The sequence below is a fragment of the Copadichromis virginalis genome, linkage group LG18 (assembly GCF_057382275.1).
Source record: "Copadichromis virginalis isolate Kocher_CV1m ecotype Utaka linkage group LG18, C_Virginalis_male_GT1.1, whole genome shotgun sequence".
NCBI lineage: Eukaryota > Metazoa > Chordata > Actinopteri > Cichliformes > Cichlidae > Copadichromis > Copadichromis virginalis.
In genome coordinates, this window is record NC_140635.1 from 9,977,728 (window position 1) to 9,999,243 (window position 21,516).

The 21,516-nt window shown below is 40.2% G+C and overlaps 1 protein-coding gene across 3 annotated transcripts in view; it reads left to right on the forward strand.

The window, feature by feature from the left end:
- The window catches only part of cadm3 (cell adhesion molecule 3), a 112,346-nt gene that overhangs the window by 78,614 nt on the left and 12,216 nt on the right, over window positions 1–21,516 (forward strand). For all 3 annotated transcript variants that reach the window (XM_085439905.1, XM_085439906.1, XM_085439907.1), the window contains 3 exons: window positions 10,105–10,275; window positions 10,842–10,932; window positions 21,139–21,311. In XM_085439905.1, coding sequence (XP_085296031.1) covers window positions 10,105–10,275; window positions 10,842–10,932; window positions 21,139–21,311 — 435 coding nt within the window. The remainder of the gene's footprint in view (window positions 1–10,104; window positions 10,276–10,841; window positions 10,933–21,138; window positions 21,312–21,516) is intronic.

Genomic DNA, 21,516 nt, shown 5'->3' on the forward strand with positions numbered 1-21,516 from the left:
GATGTTGGAAAGATGAGCCAATAGACTGTTTCTCACCAATGTCTGTGACAGCTTCACTGACAGTAAAAGGAAAGATGGAGAGAGATGAAGAGAAGGGAATGAGGGCAGCACAGTAAAGTGTGTGTGAGAAAGACGAGAAAGACTCTTTGTATCAAGTAAGTGACAGCGAGGGGCTGCTGAGAAAACAGTGAACAGAGAGAGAGGTGAATGAATGAACGGGAGCACGTGCGTGTGCGTGCATAAAAATAGACAGAGTGACTGCAAGTATTCTGAGAGAGTGATGGAAGCTGCAAAAGCCGATGTTGAGAGAGACAGAAGGAAGAAGAGAGAGCTGAAGGGGAATTAAGAAAACTGCAGAAGAAGTGAGGCAGCTTTATGTCTGAGTGGGAGTAGATTGGGGGGGGCAAGGATGAAGCAAAGGGGGACCAGTTTTAAAGAAGAGGGGACTAGGGAGCGCAACAGGAGAGGGAAGTAGAAAAGAAGGGAAGGCTGACGAAATGGAGAGAGAAATCCAGAAAGAGGATTTAGCAGTGAGTCGAGAGAGCAAGAGAGAATGCGGGTAAGGGAGTGGTAATTGAGAAGAATGAAAGTCTAAGAGCTTTGAAGACTGTATTAGTTGTACTGTGTGAAAGGGCTATGGATCATTTAGTGACATCGATGTATTGGATTGGGGATAATGGGGATTTATGGCGGCACTTAATGCCATACCGGTTGAATTCCAACCTAAATTGTCATAATGCAGAACGTAGGGCGGATGGTGAAGGGTACATGGGCGTGTGTCTGTGTGTAGCAACATAATGGACGAGAAAGGAAAGGTAGAGAAACAGTGATGGAAAAAGTTTTTCAGTTTCTTAAAGTGTAAAAATCACAGCACTTGGAGAAAAGTGGACTGTAGGTAATGATTAATAATGATCATTAATGAGCAGAGTTTGCCTGGTCATGAAACTACTTTTAAGCCTCAGAAAACTATGCATCAAAATGGCTCTAATTCCCAAACAGTTCATGTGAAACTTGTTGAATTAAACCTGTGAATTAAAGTTGATGGTCTGAACTTCAACTACTTTGTTTGATTTAAAATCAACTGCGATAATGTAGAGAAGCAAAATCACAAAAATCGTGTCACTGTCCAAAACTAAATACATGTTTAAGTCTGAGAGGTCTTAGAAAAGAGCCCGAACTGCAAATATACAGGGAGTGCAGAATTATTAGGCAAGTTGTATTTTTGAGGAATAATTTTATTATTGAACAACAACCATGTTCTCAATGAACCCAAAAAACTCATTAATATCAAAGCTGAATGTTTTTGGAAGTAGTTTTTAGTTTGTTTCTAGTTTTAGTTATTTTAGGGGGATATCTGTGTGTGCAGGTGACTATTACTGTGCATAATTATTAGGCAACTTAACAAAAAACAAATATATACCCATTTCAATTATTTATTTTTACCGGTGAAACCAATATAACATCTCCACATTCACAAATATACATTTCTGACATTCAAAAACAAAACAAAAACAAATCAGCGACCAATATAGCCACCTTTCTTTGCAAGGACACTCAAAAGCCTGCCATCCATGGATTCTGTCAGTGTTTTGATCTGTTCACCATCAACATTGCGTGCAGCAGCAACCACAGCCTCCCAGACACTGTTCAGAGAGGTGTACTGTTTTCCCTCCTTGTAAATCTCACATTTGATGATGGACCACAGGTTCTCAATGGGGTTCAGATCAGGTGAACAAGGTGGCCATGTCATTAGTTTTTCTTCTTTTATACCCTTTCTTGCCAGCCACGCTGTGGAGTACTTGGACGCGTGTGATGGAGCATTGTCCTGCATGAAAATCATGTTTTTCTTGAAGGATGCAGATGAGATATTTCTTGGCCCAGTCTTGACGTTTCAGCTTGTGTGTCTTGTTCAGTGGTGGTCGTCTTTCAGCCTTTCTTACCTTGGCCATGTCTCTGAGTATTGCACACCTTGTGCTTTTGGGCACTCCAGTGATGTTGCAGCTCTGAAATATGGCCAAACTGGTGGCAAGTGGCATCTTGGCAGCTGCACGCTTGACTTTTCTCAGTTCATGGGCAGTTATTTTGCGCCTTGGTTTTTCCACACGCTTCTTGCGACCCTGTTGACTATTTTGAATGAAACGCTTGATTGTTCGATGATCACGCTTCAGAAGCTTTGCAATTTTGAGACTGCTGCATCCCTCTGCAAGATATCTCACTATTTTTGACTTTTCTGAGCCTGTCAAGTCCTTCTTTTGACCCATTTTGCCAAAGGAAAGGAAGTTGCCTAATAATTATGCACACCTGATATAGGGTGTTGATGTCATTAGACCACACCCCTTCTCATTACAGAGATGCACATCACCTAATATGCTTAATTGGTAGTAGGCTTTCGAGCCTATACAGCTTGGAGTAAGACAACATGCATGAAGAGGATGATGTGGACAAAATACTCATTTGCCTAATAATTCTGCACTCCCTGTAAATTACTGCAGATGGGAAAAAATAGTGTCCTTTTCAATGTAGTGGTTCTGAGTAAAAACTTAATTGAAGTGAAGTTAAACTAGTAAGTGGAAGAAAATGGAAATACTATATCTTAAACCTGAGTATAGCACTTTGTCATCTGAACCACTGAATATGGACACACATGGACACAGCAAGACAGATGCATCCCATCAGCTTCACTCAGTAATTCAGTAACAAGACTAATTAACTTTCTTTCCAAATTAGATGACCTCATATGAACACTTAAATCAGACTTCAGTGCTTTCTCTGGACCTAATCCACTTAAAGATTAAATCTGATGACTGTTTCGATTATTTTAAAACCTTCTACTCTTTCACAGGAAGGCTTTTTGCTGAGCATTTGTTTCTTCCTATTCATAGTCATGTATTTTCACACCTTTGAGAAACTGGAGTCTTATAATCAGCTCAACTGGTCGTGGTGGGGGGTAAAGTACCAGCTGGCATAATAGTGAATTTTAAAGAGAACTTATTCACTAATTTCATTTAGCTCCCCACACTGAACTGAGCTGTTTTTCTTCTTTTTTTAGTAATGGATTAATTTTGCTCGCACCTTTGTCTAAAAAGAGTCACTAAATACTCGTAGCATATTGAAAATAAAATATCAGTGGAATTTTTTTTCAAACAAAAAAAGTCACAGTTTGATTTGATAATATCACATTTTCCCAGCGCAATAATTAAAGGACACCACACAGTCGAGTCTGTCTTTAGCACAAACAAAACAATTTAATCTCACTGGCAGCTTAATTTCTTTGATTACGAAAGCAGCGATATTGGGACATTTGGTCCATGAACTAATGGATTCATTTAATAATTTTTTCCGCTCTAATCTGGACCTTCTGGTCACAAACACGCTTCTTTAGCCATGAAGTCCCAAACACGCTGGTCACAGTAATTGCTGCATCCAGTTGTTTGATTTTCATAATATGATTATTTTATAGCAGATTGGACGCTTGAGGGTTGATGCATCAGCAGCTCCACCACCTCATCTGCATGGCATCACCACCTTGGGGGAAGTTAGTTTCAAGGATGTGCCGATTGGCCACCTTTTTTTTAATCGAGGAATACAAGTTCTATAGAAAAGTGTCGGTATCCCATGAAATTTTTAGCAGGTGCTGGAGTATCGTTGAGCTTAAATATTAATGAAGCAGAATGCTGCACACACTTTTCCTAACACTGAATATTAAGATTTAGTTTAAAGATTTAGCAGTCATTAAAGGCATTACTTTGATCGTATGAGATGTTTTTGTAATTATTTTGTGTTTTTGTGAAGTATTTTGTGACATTAACTTTTAAACTGTTGTTAATTATAATGAATCATGTAATATATAACGGGCATAAATGCTAGCAGCAGGGTGACTCACAGGATGCCATTCTCATGGAAGGGAATGTGGAGAACAGGCTGAGGTAGGTCAAATTACTCAAGAACTGAACTCTAAATCAGTGGCAACAGTTCTAATGATGTAATTAATCCAAATTTGAAGTTGTTTTGTCTTAATGTTCATCAGTATTGGTCAGGAGAGAGATGCAAAAGTGAGCGTAAAGCACTGTCAAGTTCATGGTTTGGAGCTGCTTTTCAGCCAGTCGTGTTTGGGATCGTGCCAAAACTGATTGAATTATGAAGCCAGAAAAGATTTTGATCCACCATGCAATGCCATCTGGAAAGCACCTAATTGGCAAGAGCTTCATCATTTACTTCATTATTATGAAGGCTACTTAAAGAAATTGCAAGAAAGCTTGCTTAATAGAGTTCAGGCAGTGTTAAAGAATGATGGTGGTTATACCAAATATTTACTTTCAGGCTTGTTGAGATTATACGTACTCTATTTTTGCCTTATATAATGTATTTCCACTTAAGTTTGCACATGTTTTAATGAATTGCTGCTCTTATTTATCACTTTCCTGGCAAAATATAAAGAAATTAGAGCTAGCTCTTACTGTATACCAGACACTTGTGCTGCCTTTCTGTCTGAACCAAGCTGTTTTAGCTCTCTTTGCCACTTTCATTAAGCCAAATGTCTGCTCATTGGTCGCCCATCATTAACAGCAGATTTGCTGTGCTTGGTGTGACCATATTAAGGACATCTCCTCTCATTGATGTTATACAAACCCAAAGATTGAGAACACTGTCTGAAACCACCATAACAGTGAGGGGAAAAGAAGAACGAACTCTGAAGAAAGTTGATGTTGGTTGATGGAGCCAAAAGAAATAGCAAACCTGGATTCGCTTTCATAGTGTTACGAAATCAGTTTCACCCCGGTTCTTTTATTCCGGGACGGCACCGGAACTCAGTAGTCCTTTTTCACAAAACCTTTATTCATCTTCATTCATCTTCATTTAAGCATGCATCTTCTAGAAGGGGAGATGTGCAAGGCCGGTGTCCCTCTGCAAATCTTCCACTCCTTTGTTTGTTACAGTCAGCTTTATAGACGCGACCCCGTCATAAAACCCCCACGGTGTGCTGCAAACTCTGTGTCTCTGTGTGTATGCACGAGCACGTGAGTGCCTGTGTGTGCGTGTACCCGTATGTCTATGTGAGTGCACGTGAGTGAGTGTGCATGTGGGTGTGGGTGCGTCATAACAGTCAAAGCACTGTGTGTGTGTCTCTGTGTACGTGACTTCCTGCCGGTCATAAATGTAATCTCCTCACCCAAGCTACACCAAATTCCTCTACACAACATAGAAAACAGAGTTAACATATTACAAACACTGAGACTCCCACTCTGCATCCACTGGGCCATTGGCCTCTTGTTGTCTTACATTTACAGATAAGGTGGAGAGTCTCCTACAAACCTACTTCTAAGTTTATAACAATTATGAGTTTTATTAAAGGTACAAGCATCAGCATCAGCAACCCCCAACTGTAGCTTCCTGTCGCCTTCTATGGCAGGCAGACCCCCAGTGTCCATAAATTCCTTTCTCTCTAAACAATTACACACACTCTCAGGCCTACAACTAACAGTTTGTGACAACAGCTGTGTGCAGATCAACAATGGATCATATATCGAGTGCGGGAGAGAGTATGAGCATGCAGCGTTTAAAGCGTGGAAGTACTGACCTTACTTTGAGTTTGATTCCATAAAAAGTGACAAAAACATTAGCGTCCGTTGTGCGTGGGAAGAAAACTTCTTTTTACACCGAAAAAACCCCCCCTAAACATGCTCCGAGTGCGCAACGGCGTAATGGGAAATTCACAGAGAAACTTGCGGATTCTTCAACTGACCGCTGCGTAGGAATGGGTACCGGTATCTGGTGCCAAGGCGAAGCGGTCAAAGTCTGGCTGTACTTCACAGGAAAAGATGCAAACTCAGCAGCCTGCAACAAGTGCTTTAAGCTGATACTGTGATGCTGTGCAAAGGAGGTAACACGAGGTAACACCTCGAATCTGATGAAACACCTGGCGACATATAGCATTTTGTTAAAAGCCAAGAAATGCGCAGATACTCCCTTCACCCTGGCCAAAAAAGGCTAAAATGACCAAAGGAAAAGTGGAAAAGAGGTAAACATGAGAGGTTTTTGGACAAAGTTTGTGTTTGTCCATTGTTTAAGCACTGCTTCCAGCCAAGAGTGATACTATATATGCCCTATAGCTGCAAAGAAGACTAACATTGTTATCTTTTTACAAAAAAACAGCTAAACATGAGAGGTTTCAGGACAAAGTTTGTGTTTTCCATTGTTTAAGTACCGGTTCGAGCACTGTTTAAGCACCGGCACTGTTTCAAAAGTACCGGTTTGGCACCGGTATCGGATAAAACCTAAACGATACCCATCCCTACCGCTGCGGCACACCTGCACCAGAGCACATCTCCGCCTACCCCACTCCTGCTTTACAGGTGAAAATAGAGCAACAGGACCGCTAGTCTTTGATTTTATTTATTTTCTGCTGTGTTTTACTTGCATCTATTTGAAAGACTGAGTGTAAACACATAAAATATTTTATTTTATGTGCTGGAATGTGCAGAAAATAGGTTTAAATGTTAAACTAATTTCTTCAAGTCAGAGAATGGTGCATATAATTAAATTTTTGCTTGATGCATAAAGTTAAAAGATTAAAACTGATAAAACAAGTTTAAAAAAACGAGACTTTTCCATTTGATTACATTTTGTATGATGGATTATGCAGAAAAAGTAGAATTGGGCTGATAGAGCTATCGCTTTAGTATCTATTCTGGTTGTAAATCGTGTGTTTAAAAAGTAACCAAGTAACTAAGTAATTAATTACTTTTGAAAATAAGTAATCAGTAAAGTAACCGGATTACTTTTTTGGGGAAGTAATCAGTAATTAGTTACTGATTACTTTTTTCAAGTAACTTGACCAACACTGGTACTCACAATAGCCATAATGCTCAGGTAAACTATAGCAACAGATTACTCTCCCATGTTGACCAGTTCCTCTCCAAGATAGATGGACTGGTTCTTATACAGTGCTTTTCTACTCTACTTTCTACAACTTGCGTCATTCATCCATTCACACCCATTCATACAACTACTTTTTTTTTCTATGCTTAAGTGCTTTCTATCTAACATTCACACTCCAGTGAATACATTGGAGTGCAACTTGGAGTTGGGTACGTTTCCTGATGATATTTGGCTACAGCCGGAGTTACAGGCACCCCACCCCAGATAAGCTTTGAATGCTTCCCAGATTGTGGGAGAGACTTCCCTGCTAGAATCCACCCCAATCACAGAGTCATGTAGGCCATTGTTAATAGAAAAAGTACTCAATATAGCAGCTTTCAGTACATATTATATCCATTATCTTGTTCAGGTTTTGAGTTTGTCTGAAGATTTCTGTCTCATCTTCAGTTCGGTGATGATGAATAGAGTTTCATGCCCACAGCAGTCAGAAGTAAAATATTTAAAAAATTTAACAATGACCTATGTTTCCAGAAATAACATCCTAGTTATTCCACTATGAACCACTTTAATTGGAGAAACAGTAACGAGGACCTTGTTTCTGCGGAGAATTTTTTGTTCTTTTTAGATTCGCTCTCTAATGCTGTGTGCACCAGATTCTATTAAAGTTCACATTATATGGATGGAGACAGGAGTCCTCAAGATGAATATCACAGACCAAGGGGACAAAACAAATTGATCTGCATGGATATGCTTATGTGTTACAGTTAAAAAGACTTCAGAGTGTCTCTGTATGTTGCTACAATCACTCTGAAATAAAACAACCAAGACTTGAATTCAAAGGGATGAACAAAGTGTTTTAACTATTAAATAATTATAGCCATTTTCAGGTTCTTGGTAAACTGACCCTTTAGAATATGCTAGCTGATGCATAATCCAATGTAGCAAAATATTTTGCTATTTTCCAGTCTGATTTGGTTATTGCTCTGCTTGCAGCAGCTGACATGCAAATCTGCACTGATTATCTAATAATGAACTGAGGAAATGTGAATTATGGGCAAATGTGCATCACAGCTGTCTAGGGAAAAAGCACTTAAACTGACTGCATCTTGTTTTTTCCTTAATGAATATGTTGAATCGGTACCATGACCCCTTGGGCACAAAAACCGTATCAAAACTCAATTGCACAAATTCAAAAATACTGTACACAAGAGTCAAGGAGTAAACAAATAGGGCTTCACCATTCCCAAGTCTGGTTTTGGAGACCTGTGGTCTTTAATAAAGGCAATATACTGCCTGTATTTGTGTGTGGATTGAGAGAGAGAGAAGATAGTGAGAGAGACAGAAAGTGACTCCTTAGAGTGGCATACGATTATTGAAATGCACCTGGAAAGTAAATGAATTTTCTCTGTGGGTCAGAGGACTGGTCATGGTAATAAAAAGAGAGATGTCATTAGATTCAGTGGTATTTGAAGAGTTCTCTGGGGGAGGAAGGAGAAGAGAGGGAGGTGTCTATAATATCTGAGGTTTTGAGAGAAAGTGTGAGACAGTGGGGGAAAAAAACAAAACAAAAAAAAAACAGGTGTGTGTTTTTCAATCCTCTTTCCTGCCACTATCTGTCTCCGCTGTGTATATGTTATTCATGAGCTTGACCTACATGTGCCCATGCTTGTGCATGCATGTGTGAGTGTGTGCGTCAACCCATGCAGGAGTAAATGATAAGGTTCTGGTCCACTTTCCCAGATTCACCAACCACTTTCACGGTCTGACCACCCAGTTTGATATCTCTTCTTACAATAGAATGCGATTTCTGGCTGACAACAACTCAACTGTGTTTATGCTTTCATACTATGACTGCAGCGATGCTGCTGTTGCTCGCTCAGGCGCAGGCACGTCTGCCCAGTTCTTCTTCAGCACAGTTTTTCGTGGCAGCTTCCATGAATTTAAAGGAAAGAAGTATAACAGCTTTTGAAATGTTTCTACAGTATATGCAAATCGGAGCATATTGTTACTTAAAAGTTTTTCTATAATATTTGACCTGTTTCATCATTTTAAATTGAGAAATAGAGCTTCAACAGATTGTGTGGAAGATGTTGCAGATGCTCTTTATTTGCCAGGATAAATTCTTTGCTTCAGTACAGTTGCTTGTCTGTCTACAGTGATGGATCAAATCATATGCAATGCAATCCGTCTCCTAAGCAACAGCGAGCAAGCGAGTCCAAAGAAAGCTGGACTTAGCAGCATTAGATCTTTAGCCTCTCATGTCCCTTTGGTGTCCTTCAGCATGAAACATCACAGACTGGCCTGGTTAGTAAACATGAGAGTGCTGTGTGCAGTTTACTGATGTTACATTGCAGTGGCTGTGGGTGCTGAAGAGAGCTGAAATTTGGAGCTGCCATTGTGCAAGTTTTACCCTTACAGAAAACACATGTGAGGATAGATACAAAGCTTTGAGATGTGTTTTGATTACATGAGAATTTAAAGGAAGTGTTGCCAGAAGAAACAGTTTCCATGTGTTCAACTGTCAATGGATGAGTTTGAGAAAATTCAACCACAACCACAGTAGTTGATTGCAAAATGGAACAAATGTGGTGCTGCAGTTAACAATTATAAGACTATTTTCAAACAGTGGAAAGAAGATGTCTTCGATTGACATCCTATTATTGACAAAGAAGAACATGTGCAATGATTTGGCTTGATTAATCACTTAAAATATGGATCAATTATAAGTGTTGTTGAGTAATTTTCTGTCGACTCACTAATGCCTGCTCTGGTTAAGGTACCGTAAGCTAATTATTTTGAACACAAAGATTCTCTGTGATGTGAAGTCTTATTGGACAGAATGATTTATGCATTGCTGAATGAGTCAGCAGGGAAAAGAAATGATGATGACGAGAGAAAACAATGATATTTTCTCACATTGCTAAAATATGGTTTGAAATGGATTGTCAGACATACAGTGTATGCGGAACAAAATGATACATCGCAGAACAAAACACCCGAGGGCACAAGGTAACTGCAAAAGCATTTTTCATTTAATGGGAACAAATGGGGGTCATTGTCGTTCTGCACATGAAACCGCCACATCCTAATTACAGTGCAAAGTCCTTTTCTGTGTCATAGCTTGTGAGTTGTGTGAATTTTTTGTTCAAGACTACTGTACCAGTGCCAGGTTGAGATGCAGGCGCTCTCCTCCTAACCGTATTCTTCTTGTTCTCTTCACCTCAGGCGGTCCACAGGTGGTGGAGACTGTTGATGGCAACCCCACGTACAACGTGAGCAGCGAGCTCACCCTGGAGGTGAGCGCCAGCGATGACAACACGCTCATCACCTGCGCCGTCAACCACCCCTCTCTTTCTCCGGGGGACAAGAGGAGCGAGCAGGCTCTGCGGGTGTTGTGTAAGTCAACTGGGAAATTGGGGGGAAGGAAGGCAGGTACAGAAGCTACTCGGGGATGGGTGAGAAGCAGTGGAAAACCTCAGGCTGCTCTGTTTCTTTATTTCTATCCTGACCTTTTCTTTTATTGGGCAGTATAAGCCCATTTTCCCCTTTTTCGGTTTGATCTTTGCTCCAATAATTCCACATTAGCTGCCTGTAATCATGACCACACAGGAAATTCACCTTCCTCTGCTGGTGCACTTAGCCAGAGTTGAGTCACAGTGAATAAGGAGAGAGGGTTATCATCTAAAATGAAACTATAATTGGAGTTATGGAGTCTGTGTCACTGCTGCCACCCTGTGGGAAATATGACAGTACTGCATCGCCGGTGGAAAGTGATGTTGTGTAAGGGGTTATGTCATAGTGGGAGGCAGAGAGATGGTGACGCCTACGGGATGCAGATGGGAGGAGATGGAGATGGGGATGAATGGGATTGTGCATATTCGCACGGTTACAAGTCTTCTGTTATATAACTTTAATTTGTGTCTCTGTGTATATTTGTGGGTGTGTCTGTCGTACACTTACAGATTCCCCGAACGTGATGATACACCCTGAGAGCACTCTGCCTAGAGAGGGGGAGAAGTTTTCTCTTCGGTGTGTCGGCAACGGCAACCCCGAGTAAGACAAACAGATTCCTCAGTGCTTAAACACATACAGTGCTCTCTGATTTAGCCGGAGTCTAGACACCACTTGCACCCAGTCACACGTACCCCGTTCGAGGCACAATTATTAGTCAGAACAACAATATTTTAAAAAGTGAATAAAAAAGATACTATCCCAAACAATATCCTATATCTGGTTTAACTATGTAGCACATAATGTCATGGTCATGTTTCAGCATTTTCCAGCAGCTTGCGAGAAAACCAAGGCTCTCCTCTTTGCCCAAACTCAATGATTCACAGCTGAAATATTTTTAAATGACTGGAGTGAGTGAACCTTGTCATTGACTGAATTGGCAGTAAAGCTCCTCCCACTTGTGACTGATGGCGCTCTTGTATGCTGAGCTGTGATTCACAGTGTGTCACAGAACAAAGAAAAAAATGATTGTGAAAGACACAAAAACATCACAAAAACGACAATCACAGTGACTCTTTTAGAACCGAAGAATCCCGCTGAATGAGCGGTAAAGCAATCAAGTTGCACCTTTTTTTTTCAAGGTTTAACTATCAGTAACTAATAATTCAGTCCAACATAACAGGATGCTGAACTACCATCTCTCTATGCAACGCTAATAATTGCTAGTTTTGTGCTCAACTGATCCTGACAGGTTAGACCGAGCAACAGGCTGAATTCACTCTTACTGAACTGAAGACAGCAGGATCACCGCTGAATGTCGACACTAATGGATTCACCTATTGTTGTAGTTACCGAAAAGCTTTTAAAACTAATATGATCAGTCGCTGACAAACAAAAACCCAAAGTTAAAGGTGTTGCAACCACTTAGCTTCACACTTCCACCCTGGTATTAAAGTTGCGTAAGTGTTACTCTGATCTCTACTTTGTGGGCTTTAAAAGCCATGATGCCAGGTATCTGTTGCCATGATGCCAGGTCTCTCTTGGAAATGAGATTTTTAATCTCAATGAGATTTTTTTGCCTGGATAAATAAAGGATTAATAAAAAAGGCAGGCTAAAATGGACTAAATAAAGACGTAACAGTGCTACGATTGGTTATAGAATCATTAGTGGTCATGGTTAAGAGACATCAGCTTTTACTCTTGGTGCGAGATGTCATTGTATTTGATGTCAAAAAATACTTTTTAAGTCGCATTCCTTGCACCTCTTCCTGCTTGCAATGATCATTAAAGCAGAAATATTTTCTAAAATTTCAACATGTGCTACCATTTTTTTTCTTGACAGTTAATTCAGGGTTTATATGCCTTTTGTGGAGTGCCTGTAGCTTTTCTGAAGTAAGTGCAATTGCTTGACATGATTCCTGTCTAGTAAACCCGAGTTCATGACCACATTCAGATAAATGCTGCCTCTTATATAGCACTTTGGCCTGTTTTACTGTAAGATATATGGATGGGAGCCCTGCCTGTAATGAACAGTTCAGGCTGGCTTTACTGTAATCGAAGCTCTCACCCTGGTTGTGTGGAGGACCTCAATCGAATTTTGAGGCATTTTAGAGCAACATACAATGAAACAGACACGCGTGTAAATACTGTCACATTTTCTCACTGTAAAGGTGTCAGGTCACACAGCATAGGTACACAATCGTATAATAAAAAAAGCACACGCACACTCACACTAATTATGCGGGTAACAGCAGTCACAGTAAGTACACACACACACAGAAACACTTGTAAGCAATCAAAAATTAACATGTTCGGTTTCTGATGCCTTCTTGTGCAAATGGTCTCTTGTTCAAACAGGACTTGTGTGCGAGCACACACGGACAAAAACAAAAATCTGCTCAAACAAGCTCTGGTGTGTTCACTGATACAGCGTGTACATGTTTTTTCTGATACCCGCATGCACACAGAAACAAACTGCAAGCCGCGTCTTAAATCCTGCCCACACAAATGCACTTTCCCCTGGCCTTTCTGCATTATAGATGAATCTCCATCGATCTGTAGTTCTTCTCCCTCTTCTTCCTCCTTCCATCCTTCCATCATCACGTATCTCTCTGCCGCCTTGTCACTCATAGCTCGTTCGCGCCTCTCCGCCTTGTCATGCCTCCACCCTTTGGTCTCCTCCTCCTCCTCCACCTCCTCCTCCTAACTTCGTCCTTTCCTATAACTCTCATCTATCTCTCCTCACACCTTTTCCCTCTAAACCCCCCATCCCTCCCCTCCTCACTCTCCCTCCCGCTCTACTCTGCTGTCATCCCTTCCCTACTCATTCTCTTTCCCTGTCAGCTCATCACAGGAGTGGCTAGGAAGAAGACTAGCTGGTAAGTTTGATTGGCAGGTGGAATGCACAGGGGGCGGGGGAGGAGGAGGTGACTGTCATTGCATGTACGTGCTGTAACAGGCAGCATGGTTGTGGATAAATTATAGGCAGCATGGAAGCAAGGCATGGAGAGTGTGCCACAGTCAGGGGACCACCAATGCTAGAAATCCATTTGTTTGGGAAACATTTCAACCGTCCACTGAATCATGTTTGTTCTGCATAAGGAATAGTCTTGTTCTGTTATAATAAATGGATCTGCAGTGTCTACTTTGAAATGGCTTTGACAGGGCAAACGTTCAGGGTGCTCCTATTGGGATCACCCACTGTAAAAATTTACATGGAGTACATGGAGAGGCTTTAGATAAGAATGACTGCTGAGTGGCAGTGGAAAAAACACACACAGAAGAAGTGAAGAGAGAAAAAAAGAGGCAAAGAAAATAAAGGTAGAGAGGAAAGGAAAACAAACTGACAGGAGGGGAGAGGTAAGCGGAGAAAAGCGTGGGCAGAGGGGAGACAGAAAGATATGGTGACAAGCAGAGAATGACTAAGACAGAAAGGGGGAGCGCAAACAAGAGTGTGTGTGTGTGTGAGGGAGAGAGAGGGGAGTGTGCTCAGTTATGTGCACCGCTGCTTGTGGATGAGCTAGTGTCCAATCGAGTCAGATACAGGTTGCCCCTGCAGCTGTCAGTCAAAACCCAATCACTGCAACAACACCTTTCCTCCGACACACCCAGCCACTCAGCTCCCTGTCCTCCTTTTTAACCGCCCGCCCCAATCAAACTCAATGAATGTCACACTCTATTCCAGGATACACACTTTTCTCTCTGTGGTCACATCCTGTCAGGTTCAAAAGAATAACAGCGTATCAAATTCTATACTGTGTTTCCTTGACGCCCAGCGGCAAGAACTTTCTAATAGAAGAGAAAAGGATTTGTGCGCTACATTCTATTATAGTTCCCATTTATTTGATCAGGAACACGGGGTAGTGCTCACAATCGCTTTACATTTCTATTCTTCAAGTCACATAACTGAGTTAATCTCTCCCCAGACTTTTCACTTAATATGTTTACAGCTTAAAAGCCTGACATAACCTTGACCTAATGCTTGCAAGCTTCCTTAAGTCTGCAAGGTTGTGGCTATGTTTAGAAAACAGCAGGTGACACGTTACAAGATTACTAACCTGTGGCTTGTTAACGGACAAGGCCGTCCATGTCCTGTAGTTCAGTTTTCTTAAAAAGACCAAATATTTGTAGCCAAAGCGTAATATAGCTTACAGTACTGTGCAAAAGTCTTGATCCACATCTTATTTCTTTATATGTTGCTAGGAAAATGGGAAATAGGTGCAGCAGTTTATTTAGACATGCAAACATAGATGGAAATGCAGTAAGCAAGGCAAAAACAAAGCTCATACTATAATTCTAATCAGCTTGAAAGTCAATATTTGGTATGACCACCTCTATTCTTCTACATAGACTCTCTCAGGCACACTTTCTTATAATTTATTCAAGTAGTCTCAAGAAAAAGTTTCTCCAGGCTTCTGGAAGGACATTCAGAGCTCTTATTTGGATGTTGGCTGTGTTTTGTTCGATACTCTGTCAAGATGATCCCACACTGCTTCAATAATGCTGAGCCCTTGGGAGACTCAATCCATGACTGATACTGTTCCATTGTTTGTTTGTTTTTATCCAGGTTTGCTTTTACTATGTTGGCAGTGTGTTTGGGATCATTGTCATGCTGAAAAATGAGGTTGTTGCCAATCAGATGCTTTCCAGATGGTATTGCATGGTGGATCAAAATCTTTTCTGCTTTCATAATTCCATCAATTTTGACAAGATCCCCAACACCACAGTCTGAAGTGCAGCTCCAAACTACGACAGTGTTTTTTACAGATGGCTGTGGGGACTCACTGTTGTACCTCTTTCCTGACATTTCATGACTGTGCATCATGACAAAAATTTCAACTAAAAATTTCTCATTTGGATCCAAATCCAGGCATGTTTTTCACAGATTTTCAGTCCAGTTTTTTGTGTAACTTAGCACATTCATTTGCCAATATCATTTCGAGAACATTTTTGACGTGGCTTCGGCAAACAGGAATCAGCTTAAGGACTAGATGCATCTTTCTGGTCCTGTGTCAGGTCTTCGCTGGATTTTTTCCTATTTTTTAAAGATGTGACTTTTACATAATGTTCATCTGCTGCAGGTATCTTTTTGCACTGCGACCTCTTCATTTGTCCTATACTTGTGCAGTTTCTCAAAATTTTTAAAGGACACGCTGCAGAGATGTGCCAGGTTTTAAGTTATTAACTCTTTGAAAATCACCTTACTGTTGCAAAAGTACTATTTCATGGTAATCACAATGTGTTATCATTGGCATTTTATTTTATATTAAATGAGGCAGCCTGCTGTTTGTGCAACAGGCTGCTAGTAGTTAAATGCATGAAGATTGAAAATAGTTTCTTTTGTTGTTTGCTATGCGTAGACACCGGTTCATCAGAAGTGGCAAAAGTACAGATATTCTATACTGATTTAAATTATTTACTCAAGTAAAGGTGAAAAAGTACAGGCTCTGAAATGTACTCAGAGCAAGAAAGTAAAAAGTCATTTTTAGGACCTCTCTATCAGCTATTTTTGTGCAACTGAACCTTGTGCTATATTAATGTAATAAAATAATGTTAGCAAACAGGAATATAAACTTTACTTTAGTCTAAATTTTATTCAGGTGTAGTGGCTCACAGTGGGGAAAAGAATAATAGCTTACAATAATTTATATTGTGGGCTCCAGTAGATTCTTTTAGTATATAGGCTGTGATGAGCTGATCTGTGCTCCTGCTGACCTTTGTGGAGTTACACAACTGTATTCAAAAAGATGCAAGCAGTCCTATCTTGGCTGATTCCTATCCTCTACACCGACATTGTTTATTCTGTCTTTATACCAGTATAAAGTTGGTATGAAGGTGGAATTCAGTGAATTAAGTGTCATCAGCTAAAATTCATATTAATCTCTGCTATCCTTCATGTAACCTAACTATAACCAGGAACACCACATCCACTATGCAACCTGCCAATAACACACAGTTAGTATAACTCTGTTTGTTTGAGTGAAGTTATTTTGCACTCTTTTCTCTCCCTGTGAAGAACAGCAGCTGGACCCTTAGCAGGCAGACACACTGTGCGACAAACTGCACACTTTGTGCGCTTGCTGATATTTGTTGAGCTGATAATAACGTTACATTTGAAATTACCTGCCACTCAAAAAATGTTACTGCCTTTGTACTTGCTCTTCTTCTGTAGGGTTAGCTAGAAGTACTGAAGTACTGCGAACACAACTTAAAAACATCTCCACTTGTTCAAAGAAAAAACAAACGCCGGCCCACCTTGACTGGCAATATAAATTATGCATAGCTTGTATGGTTTTGACTCTTTCATCTTTTTTTTAATGCAATAACCCCTGGTGATTGATATGCTATTAGGATTGTCTTTTATGTGTTTAATGTTTGAAGGCCCGCAGTGACATGAAATAAAAACTCCCTTCAAATGTGTTAAACCGAAAGTAACAAGTCTGTTTTGAAAATCTAAAGAGTAGAAAGTACCGATATTTGTTTAAAAAATTTAGTAAACGTAAAAAAAAATACTCAAGTAAAGTACAGATAATCTGGAAATTCTACATTAACAGATTTGTAATTCCCAAAATTCCTCTGAAAAAGATCAGGTACAACAACTGAGTTGAGAGTGAGTAGAAAAAGCAGAAAAACCGTAAAAGATCAAAATGCCTCGAGAGCTATTGCCTAAGACCACTTTAAAAAATACAAGAAAGTCTGCTTGGAAGGAAAGTATAAAGACATGAGGAGTAGCATTTGCAGCGCACTGTTTGTCACTAACATACAGCCACATTGCTGGCAGGTATACTCAGCCTTGAGGACCTTTCCATACACTTCTTTGCCTGGGGGTAATTTTTTTTAAATGACAGGAAATCAGGGTCCAGTTAATTATCCTAACAGCACTAAATAAATAAAGAGTGAATAATGATTAAAAGGCCTCCAAGTCATCAATTTTATTTTCAGATTTAGTGACTTTTAAACTGCATTAATTTCATGGAAGCATAGATATGATGCCTGTGGATACGGATAAAGCACATATTTTACTTTATTTATTATCTGAATTAGTTACAAATGCTTTGGTTACAACTGAAGTAGGGCTGCCACAAACGATTATTTTGATAGTCGACTAGTCACCGATTATTTTTGCGATTAGTCGACTAATCAGATCATCATCCATTAGACGTAAAACTACAGCTTATTGCACCAGCAGCATCTGCTCTTATATAACTATCATTAGCTTACAGCAGGGGTGCTCACACTTTTTCCGCATGTGAGCTACTTATAAAATGACCAAGTCAAAATGATCTACCCACTACAAAAATCCAAAACATATACTTATTTATAAATATATTGAGGATTCTTTATATCTACAATGTATATACATGCATAACCGCAATATCCAATATTTCACAACACAATTAACTATGTAAATTTTTTGTCATTACCTGAGTTTACTCTGATGACTTGCACTGAATTGAATCAGCCAGGGATGCATAGTCCGGACAGTAGCTGCTGACGGCCAGGTTTAAGAGAAAAAACCGAGAGCTAAAAATTGGAGTTAACTCGCTGACTAGCTTGTCAGTTTTACTACACTTCGCGCCGCTGTTTGCGCATGCGCAGCGACCTAAGCGTCAGAAAAAATCTGCTGTCATCTGACTGGCTTCCCTGTATCAATCAAGTGATGGGATGGATGATAGGCTGGCATCTATTTTTTTAATGCCATGCGATCTACCAATACTACCTTTGCGATCGACTGGTCGATCGCGATCGACGTATTGAGCACCCCTGGCTTACAGCTTTAAGTGTTTAAGGTCTGTGCTAACTAAAAATAAAGACAAGATGATAGTTTATTGAATTTTAATGAAGTTTGCAGATTGTTTCGGTGAAGATTAATAAACTCCTTGCTATCTAAAATATAACAGGACACTGGAGTATATTCTGGAGCATCTCACACTTCTGATAATCAGCTGTCTGCTTGACGTTTATTCAGCTGTGTAAAAACTATAACTTTAATCTCAGACAAACTGATTTACTCAGGAACAAATAAAATACTAAAAAAAAAAGCCAAACAATAACATTTTAAGTTATCTAAGTGACTCATATATATTTAACCTGAGTAGCGAAAGACGGCGGTGGGTTTGAAAACGATTTGCGGGGAGTCCGGTGTTCTCACGGCGCTAGTGAGCCTAGCCCCCGGCTCGCTAACGAGCTAGTGGGTAACAGATGTCTCCGAAAACGTCGGAGCGCTTTTGAAAATATGTGGTGTCCTGATAAACTGAGCAGATATTTGAGGTTTACACAGCTACATTCTCGCCTGAAAATATGTTAAACGTTTATTTTGTGACCCAGAAAGAATAATAAGAGTAACATTAAAACTAACTAGCTGCCGCCATTGTTGGAAACTGCGCTGGGCCGCGCTATGAATTCTGGGACACAGCTGCTTCTTCTTCTTCTTCTTCGGGGTTTAACGGTAGCTGACATCCTTGTACATGCAATGCTGCCATCTTCTGTTTCAGTCCGTTATTACACTCTTAAATCCTGCCACTTATTCCTGCGTCTTTTGTGATCATACAAAGTTTCAAACGACGCGTCGACTATTAAATCAGTCGTCGACGATTTTGATAGTCGACGTAATCGTGACTAGTCGACAAATCGTGGCAGCCCTAAACTGAAGGAGTTCAAACAACATTAAACGTAGCTGGAGCCTCTTTAGTAAATTTGATTTAATGAATAAGTGCACCAGCCGGCAGCCTGTGGTGGGCCCAGTTTGGCCCACTGGCTGTAAGTTAAATACCGCTGTTGTGTTTCTACAGCAAACAGGTTGTCAAACAGAAGTTTATTTATACACATGCACACACAGAGCAACATTGCCATTCATTTGTAAGTTGAGTCTGTATGCCCCGTCTGCTGAGCGATGTTCTTTTACCTTTGCTGATTTAGTCTCTAAAAACTCCCAAAGGGTCGGCTGTGGCTCTTTAGCATCTAAATCCTTCAAATCTTTGCAAGCTTCAACTGCTGAATTTGTCTGTCTGATGAAAACAGAAAAAAAAAATTAGTAGCATAATCATTTCACCCATTGTTAATACAAAAAAGGTAATTAGAGCAGCTTCAAGGCTGTCTATATTCTGCAGGAAACAGTGACCTTGGGACTGAGCGCCACAGAGTGGGTTGGAAAGAGCGAGAGTAACAGTGTAGTCTCTGGGATTTAATCAAAAATAAAAACAACATAAAAAAATCACAAGGCTTATCCATTTATAATCTCTAATTGTAAAAATACCATTATCTGTTGACATGATATGTTCGGTTGAAATAACTCTTGAATTACAAAGATTTTATAAATTAGCTTAATTTAACAAATCTTATATTAATAGTTTAGCAGAAATACCCAAAAGCTCATTCTTCTCAGTGATAATGATTACAACTGGGAGAGGGAGACGTATGCAGCTCCAAAGTACCCATAATTGCAATAAGGAATGTCTTCAAGCGTATCATGACTTTTGTACAGTGTTTACTAATGCATGTGTGCTAATTGAAAACTTTCCACCTAAGCGGGGCTCACAGCCAAGAATAAAGCGCAGAGTTTAGACCTGCATGCTGGGAATTATCAGATCATTATCGTGATCTCACCAATCCGCTTTCTCCACTTAAGCTGCCCCGCTGTACGTAAACGTATATCGAGCATTATGTTTAATATTACTACACGAGTCACAGCCTGTAAATGTGGAGTTAATTGTTCGGTTAATTGCACATTATCAAGCATTTGGAAGCGGTGTAAAACAACAGAAGATTACATTTTATTGCAGGTAACCACACAATGCACTGAAACGACATGCTGATTTTTAAACATTTTATGGTTGAATAATCATCTTTTATTTGCCTCGGGGCACTGAAAGGCTTTCCCTTCAGGGTTGTTAGGATTTCTTTGCCTAAAATGAAGCATACTCGAAACTTTGACACTTGGTCTTTCCAAGCGTTATCTCCGCAGGAAGTGTCAAGGGAGCAGATAGTGTTTTTCATTAGCTTTCAGCCATTTGGAGAATTTTACCCAGCAACAAAGACCAACAGAGTTACTCCTTTACAGCTGCGACTCATCCAGCTAGGTTTTAAATACTGGTTTGAAGTAGCTTATTCAAAGAGGCTCATTATTCCTGCCATTTACAGTTAGCGTACGAATGCCAACCTGGCCAAAGCCGTGAAGTTACGGATCGCACCTTTAGGTGTCGCTAGGAGTTTTTTCACATTTCCAAGAGTGATTAATCAGTCCAGTATATTCAGGTCTGTGCCCGATTCAGACTCCCCGTCATCCTAATTACTGTACAGTGCTTAAGGACTTGTACATTTACATAATTGATTCTTTTATCAAAGCTCGTCTCGCTATCTCTCTCGTTCACAATCTGTTATGCAGAATGGATTTTTTAGCGCAGCCTGATTTGAAATGCTGATCTTCACTCTGTTGTCTTCTTCTCTTTCTGTCGCTTTTAAGCGCCTTTCTTCTTCAAGCCGTGCCATTATTTTTTCCATCTTTCTTTTTTATTCATCTACTTTGCTGTCTCCTGCAACAACTTCCCTATCCCTCCTTTTTTCTCCTCCTGTTTCTCCTCGTGTCTCCTCTGCTCTGCTCTCCTGCTTTTATCTTTTCTTTTTCTGTCTTTATTCCTCCCAGTTTCCCCGCTCCTTTGACCCTTCCTTCTTTTCGCCTGTCTCGCTCAACCTTTTTTTCTTTCTCCTGAAGCACTTGTCACAGCTCCCCTCTCTCATCACTGTAGAATCTTTTGATTGTTCAGACTGTATATGTTTCAGCTGAGGTCTCTCATTCTCTCTGTCTGCCAGGCCCACTATCTACACATGGGACAAGAAAGATGGAGGGCTCCCCTTACAGGCCAAACCTGATGGTGCTGTCCTGCATTTCTCGATGCTCAACAAATCAGATAATGGCGTCTACGTGTGCCACGCTGACAACGGCATTGGAAGCAGCGAGGGGGAGTACACACTCTTGGTGCAAGGTAAGGAGAAAAAGCAAAAAGAGGGAAAAAAGGGATGTGTGGTGACAGAAAGAGGAAGGAGAGGGACTCTGGGATGTTTTCTTTCTTCATCACGTTTTTTTATTCCTTCCTTTGTTTGTTGTGGCTTTGCTTGTACTTCCATCTTTTTTCTCTTCTGATTTTCTTTTGTTTCTTTCCTCCTGTCTTTGTTTTTTCTTTTTGTTTT